We start from the raw sequence: 7275 nt of genomic DNA, 5'->3' as shown, positions 1-7275 counted from the left end.
TCCCAGTCCCAACTTTAGAGAGTATTTCCATTGAAAAAAGATGTTGGGCAGCTGCAGTGAAAGGAAAAACTAGCTGTAATTCGACCTTCACTCAAAAGTTGTAAGGTTTCTTTTTTTTTTTTTCCTCAGTAACCAAATGAAGTTTTTCCTTTGCAGAAGAGTTCAATGGGAGGTTTTGTTGTATATGAATCAGCTACAATTTCTCAGACAGAAAAGTGAAGATATGTGAAAGTGCATGTGTGCGGTCTTTGCATGTGTGTGTGGATATGTCATGGGAATGCCAGGGTTCATGGGAAATAACACCTTTGCTTGGCATCCACCATACCTCAACCTTAGAAAATAGCACCTCGGTTTTATTTCAGAAGATCACCCTTTTCCATTCAGTAACATCTACCAGGGCTGTATAATAAGCACTTTTTTTCCCTATTATTGATTGGGCCTGTAACCAAATTTAGGCCAAACTTAACTTTCCCTAGCCTCTGAATCATTAATTGAATCAAATACATGGGAAAGTCAATTGAAGCTAAGTTTTTCTAAGTGAAGGTCTGAAAAAATCAGGGGTGTTGCCTGTGACCCAGCACCCCATTTTCCGTGTGTCCATGGGCCTTCTCCTTATTTCCCTGATTCTGAGAGGACTGCATATGTTCAATAAACCAATCACAGCCCCTTAGTCATGGTTTTCCATTGCTGGCACCCAAAACCCTCAGTAATAGAGCCAATGTGTAAAGCAATGTTCTTTTAATAATTGTAAAACTATGGCCTCACGGTAGTTGTATAAGGTAGGCAATTGTCCTAATTGACAGGAGCTGTTCAAAGTAATTACCTTTCACAACATCATACAGATCAGAAAGGTCAGAATGCCTATAGAGTATTGTGTCATCCTAGCAATGTCCAATTTGTGCACATCACGTAGCAATGAGGACTACATGGCCTGAGAGGTCCCTAGGCCCCTACAAGCACAGGGATGAATTCCAGTGCAGATGTGGAGAGGGGTTGGGAGAAAACTTTCTGTCAGCAAACTGTTTCTCTGAGAGCCATCCCCACCAGCTGCCCAACACATCTACTCGGTCATGGGATGAGAAGGAGGAAGACAAACAGGGAGTCATCTGTCCCTCACGAGGTCTCGTTGGGCACAAGCACAAGGTGGGTTATACATTGACTATTTCTACAGAAATGCAGGCTTGAGTGCAGGCACACTGAGTGCCCTCACAAGGGGGTACAGGTTGGTACTGGATTGTTCACCCAGTAAAATTAAGTGATCTCTGTATTGACACTGTCAATTTAACAAGTTCCTCCTTCTCTCTTCTTATCACAGGGAGGCTAAAAGAGCATTTGGAAATAACCTTCACTCTCCCAAAAGCAGACTTCTGTTTGCTTCTCAAAGGCAGGAATACCACCCATCTTTTTCTATGTCTAGTCACACTCCTCTAGCGCAGGAGTCACAAGGACTAGTGTCCCTGAGCTAGCATTTAAGGAGAGGACATTGATTTAACCAGAGCCTCACAGCCTTCATAGAAACTTACACTTCTAAGAACTTCATTACCTGAGATCCTGCATCTACAATACACAGGGTTCCCCTCAGTGAGAACAAGGCGTGGAAGCCCACATCAAAGGCTCACTGCTCCTCAATCACAGCCTCCCTCCCTTAGTGCATCCTGAGACCTGGGTCCACTTAAGCCCCACCGTCTCTTGGGTTGACAAGGTGATGCCTAAGCCTGCATCAGTATCTCCTGTGTTCCACCATGGAGATGCTTTGTTCCTCTCCCTCCCTGTGAGTAGTCTGTTCAGGAATTCCACAGGGATGAAAAAACTCCCATTTTCATCTTGAATCTACTTTACCTTCTTCTTGTATTTACTCCACAGGGATCCTTTCCCAGGCCACCCAGAAGGAGTCTGTTCCTGGACTGATGAAACCCAGCCAGACCTTATCACTGTCTGCACCTTCTCTGGGTTCTCACTGACTGCTGTCGACAGAATCACGTATTACTGTATGAGAGACGTAGTGAGGGAAAGGCAGTGAGAGCTGAGACACAAACCTCCCTGCAGGGAGAGGGCTGGGCTGCAGGGGGTGCTCAGGACCCATGAATCACAGGGCCCATCTGGTGAGAAGATGCAGAGAAGCCTAAGGAAGGTTTTCTTAAATTAGCCAGATACGTCCTCTTCCTGACAAGAAAGTACTTTTCCCACCACCCTCCCCATTCTTGTAATTGTGAATGTGTGTGCAAGTGCTTGCACATTTTAATTTTTGTATGTATGTGTGTGTGTGTTAATGTGCATGCACAATTGTCTTGGTTAGTGTGTTATTCTGTTTGTAATAGCATGTGAGTTAATGTCTGTGTTTCATTGATTGTTATAACACCAGGGCATTTTAGCGTGTGTGTTCCTCTGCATGTCAATGTATGTGCATGTCTCTGTATCAGTGTAGGTGTAATTATTACATATATGTTTGTTAGTGTATGTATGTGTTTGCATTAGTGTATATGATAGTGTGTGTGTTAGTGTGTATGAGTGTGTGTTAATATGCATGTGTATGTCATTGTGTGTGTTAGTGAGAAAATGTTATTATGTGATTCTCTGTGTTAGTGTGTGCTTGCCTTAGCATGTGCATTACTGTGTGCATGTAATATGTATGCATCAGTGTGTATATGTGTACTTGTTTTTGTGAGTGTGCTTTATCCCATTTCTCTAGCATATCTTTAAGAAGAGAAAGTCCTTAGTATTTCTGCATAATTTCCCAATTTTCAAAAAAGGTTAAAAAATCAAATGCTGTGACATTTATCTGACGGATCTGGGTTCAAGCTTTATGTAATTTCCCTCCATGTTTCTTTAATGCCTTCACTGGTTGTTAAGTAGTATAAAGTGCACAAGTGTGTGTGAAAAATTCAATTAAACTGAGCTCTGTTTACCCATCTCTGTGCACCACACAGGTCAACACACAGAGCACTTCACCGGTGTTTGACCACTCCCTGTGATGACTCCAGGAGAGATCAGGTGAGTCCTCTGTGTGATGATAATATGATAACAGTAGAGCTCAGGGTCGGGGTGGGTGGCCCTCAGCCCATCGTTTCTGGTAACGGCTGGAGACAAACCATATGTGGATAATGTGTATGGACACCACCTGCTGTACCTGGTGACCCTGTGATTATCTCCCTCCGTGCTCCATTTTTTGGCTCTTGTGAGCAAAAGAGAGAATGTAAAGAAGGCTAAAAACACTAAGTAAACCAGCATTTTGTTACAGATGCAGAATGCTGGTGGTGTTTGAGGTGCTATTGAGTCCCAGCGTCACAGAATATTGCCATGCCATCCATGAAAACTAACTGTAACTTGGTCATCACTGCAAAGTGTGGACTTCTGTGTTGCCTAAGTAAACGATGTTGAACGTGATAGTTTTGCAGTGTATTAGTCAGCTACATTTTCTCAGAGTATCATTAAAAAATGGAAATATGAGAAAGTGTTTTTGGGTCTTTGCATATGTGTGTGTTTATGTACCTATCTGTGTGCACATGCACATACTGTAGGATGGGTAGCTTGCATGGGGAATGACACCTTAGCTAGACATCCATCATCCCTCCAACTTTAGATAAGAGCACTTCGTTTTTCTTGTGAAAGATAACCTTTTCCATGGAGTGACATCTAGTAGGAAATACAATAAGCACATATTTCCCTGTTATAAAATTGAATCTCTAACCAAATTTAGGCCAAACTTAATCTTCCTGTGGTTCTGAATCACTAATTGCACCAAGGATGTGAGAGGCAGTTGGAGCTGAGTACTTCTAGGAACAGTGGTGAAGAAGTCAAGGATGTTGCCTAAATCCAAGACCCCATTTTTTTTGGGTCCATGGGCCTTCTCCCAGCCTGTTTCCTACTATTAGAGGACTGTGCATGGTCAGTAAACTAATCAATACCTCTAATTCATGGTTTTCTGCGGCTGGCAGTCAAAAACCCTCAGCAATTGAGCCAATGTGTAAACCGCAGGTCTTTAAATGATTGCATAATTCAGGGCTCAGAACAACAGTTCTGGGTTGGCAATGGTCTTATTTTATAGACAATGTTCAAAATGATTAAGTCCCACAAAATCATAGAGCACAGAGTGGTTAGCATGGATGTACCTATAGAGAACTGAGTGGTTCTACAAAATGTCCAACTAATGCACACTATTTCCTGTAATAACGAGAAAAATATGGACTTGAGGAACTCTCCTGGCTGCTTCAAGCACAGGAACCAATTCTAGTGTAGGTGCAGAGAGTGGCTGGGTGGGAACTTTCTGTCAGAAAATTGTTTCCCTGAGAGTCCTCGACTCCAGCTGCTCCGTACATCTACTCAATCATGGTTTGAGAAGGAGAAAGACAGATAGGCAGTCATCTGTCTCTCCCGAGGGCCCATGAGGCAAAATCACTAGATGAGTTATCTATTGGCTATTCCTTCAGAAATGCAGGCTTGAGTGTAGACCCACCCAGAAGCACCCAAAAGGAGGGTCACAGGTTGGTACTGGATTGTTTACTCATCAAATTTGAATTATCTGTGGATTGACTATCTCTCATCTAACAAATTTCTGCTTGCCTACTAGTATTACAGAAAGGCTAAGAGAGTATTTGGTAATAACCTCCATTCTCCTTAAGCACATAACTATCTGTTTCTTGAAGGCAAAGGTAAGCACATTTGCCTTGAAATCTAGTCACACTCCTCTAGAACAGTAATCCCAATAATCACATGGGCAAATGTCCATAAGGAAGCATTCAAGGTGAGGATGCTATATGTTTTAACCAAAGTCTCACAACCTTTACTGCATCTTACATTTCCAAGAACTTCCTGTCCTGAGGTCCTGGTCTTTCAATGGTCAAGTTGTCCCTCAGGGGGAGGGGTACATGGAAGCCCTCATCTAAGCCTCAATGTTCCTCCATCAGTACTGGCCCCTTTACTGTACCCTGATGCCAGGGTCCACTTTATAAGGTCAGGACCCATTTAAAGGAAATGCAAATATCCACCAGCCCCACCCTCTCGTGGGTTGAAAAACGGAGCCCTGGCCTTGCATCAGTGACTCCTGTGATCCACCATGGACACGCTTCGTTCCACTCTCCTGCTGCTGAGCCTTCCTTCGTGTGAGTGCTCTGGTCAGGGGATCACGCAGGGATAAAGAGACTCCTGTTATCCTTTTGAACCAGCCTCACTTTCTTCTTGTGCTTTCTCCACAGGGGTTCTTTCCCAAGTCACCCTGAAGGAGTCTGGTCCTGGCCTGATAAAACCCTCCCAGACCTTATCGCTGACCTGCACCGTCTCTGGATTCTCACTGAGCACTAGTGGTGCAGTTGTCAGCTGGATCCGTCAGCCTCCAGGAAAGGCACTGGAGTGGCTTGCACTCATTTATTGGGATGATGATAAGCGTTACAGCTCATCTCTGAAGAGCCGGCTCACGATCTCCAAGGACAACTCCAAAAAGCAGGTGTATCTAACTATGACAAACACGGACCCTGTAGACACAGCCACATATTACTGTGCAAGAGGAGCACAGAGACACAGCCCAGGGGAACTTCTGTACAATAACTCAGGCCGACTCTGATGTGCTTCCCATCTGTGCAGGAGAGAAAAGCGTGGCGGAGACACATTTCCTTCCAGGCTCTGGGGTTTCCTTTCTCTACCCAGCAGCCTCAGAGCCCTGTCTTCCTTTATTTCTTCTATTGAGAAGACTCATACACCCTATTAGGGTGAGTACACTTGAGACTCTGTATTCTTTTTTCCATAAAGTCTAAATATGGCAGCTTTCAGTTCCACATGCCGGATGGATCATCAATGAGATGCGACCTGTTACATGTGCTCAGATCACCTAAAGAAGAACATAGATAATAACATTTGTGACTTTATTAAAATATTTTATATAAATATAGAGAGGCTTAGGAGATAAAGTATAAAATGTACAGAAATATAGATATCGATCTCTTGTACTAGGTAAAAGTATAGCCCAGAAAATGATCAAAGAAAATAATTTTATAGAATGATAATGCAGATTAAATGTATTATAAGCATAGTGTGTCTCAGAGTGGTAGTGCTCTAAGTGAATATTCTGGGCTTTCACAATGTTATCCATAATTTCTGATGATCCACACAGTTGAATGCCTTTGCGCAGTCAATAAAACACAGGTAAACATCTTTCTGTTATTGTCTGCTGGCAGCCAAGATCCATCTGACACCTGCAATGACATCCCTTGTTCCACGTCCTCTTCTTAATCTGGCTTGAATATTTGGCAGTTCCCTATAGATGTACTGCTGCAACTGCTTTTGAATCATAGCGAAATTTTACTTGTACGTGATATTGGAAACCCTGGTGGTGTAGTGGTTAAGTGCTACGGCTGCTAACCAAACAATTGGCAGTTTGAATCTGCCAGGTGCTCCTTGGAAATTCTATGGGGGCAGTTCTACTCTGTCCTATAGGGTTGCTATGAGTTGGAATCGACTCGAAGGCACTGGGTTTGGTGTTTTTTTGGTTTTGTGATATTAGTATTGTTTGATCATTTACTCATTCTGTTGGATTACTTTTCTTTGGAATAGGCATAAGTATGGATCTCTACTAGTCGATTGGCCAGGTAGGTGCCTTCCTAATTTCTTGGAGTAGTAATGTAAGGTCTTTCAATGCTGTAACCTTTTGTTGAAACATCTCAGTTAGTATTCTGTTAATTCCTGGAGCCTTGTTTTTCACCATTGCCTTCAGTGCAGCTTGGATTTCTTCCTTCAGTACCATCTGTTTTTCATCATATGCCATCTCCTGAAATTGTTGAACGCTGACCAATTCGTTTTGGTACAGTGACACTGTGTATTCTTTCCATTTTCTTTTGATACTTCCTGTGTCATTTAATATTTTCTCTGTAGAATCTGTCAATATTGCAACTCCAGCCTTAAATTTTTTCTTCAGGTCTTTCGGCTTGAGAAATGCTGAGTGTGTCCTTCCCTTTTTGTTTTCGAACTTCAGATCTTTGCATATGTCATTATAATACTTTATTTTGTATCTCCAGGTGCCAGTTGAAGTCTTCTGTTCAGCAATTTTACTTCATCATTTCCTCCATTTACTTTAGCTACTCTACATTCAAGAGCAACTTTCAGAGTATCTTCTAACATCTATTTTGGTCTTTTATTTTTTCCTGTCTTTTTAATGACCTCTTGCTTCCTTCATGAAGGATGTTCTTGATGTAATTGCACAACTTGTCTGGTTTTCAGTCATCAGTGTTCAATGTGTCAAATCTATTCTTGATGAAATGGTCTCCAAATTCAGGTGGGATATACTTA

General features: G+C 42.4%; 1 gene segment (V, D, J or C); it reads left to right on the top strand.

The window, feature by feature from the left end:
• Positions 1–4996: 4996 nt before the first annotated feature.
• Positions 4997–5557, top strand: LOC126064612 (immunoglobulin heavy variable 2-5-like). The segment is given in 2 exon segments: positions 4997–5099; positions 5193–5557. Coding segments are annotated over 2 exon segments (411 nt in total).
• The last annotated feature ends 1718 nt before the right edge of the window (positions 5558–7275 follow it).

This window comes from Elephas maximus, chromosome 21 (genome assembly GCF_024166365.1).
Source record: "Elephas maximus indicus isolate mEleMax1 chromosome 21, mEleMax1 primary haplotype, whole genome shotgun sequence".
In the NCBI taxonomy this organism is placed as follows: domain Eukaryota; kingdom Metazoa; phylum Chordata; class Mammalia; order Proboscidea; family Elephantidae; genus Elephas; species Elephas maximus.
The sequence above is the reverse complement of the archived record's forward strand: the minus strand, read 5'-3'. Positions and strand labels throughout refer to the sequence as shown.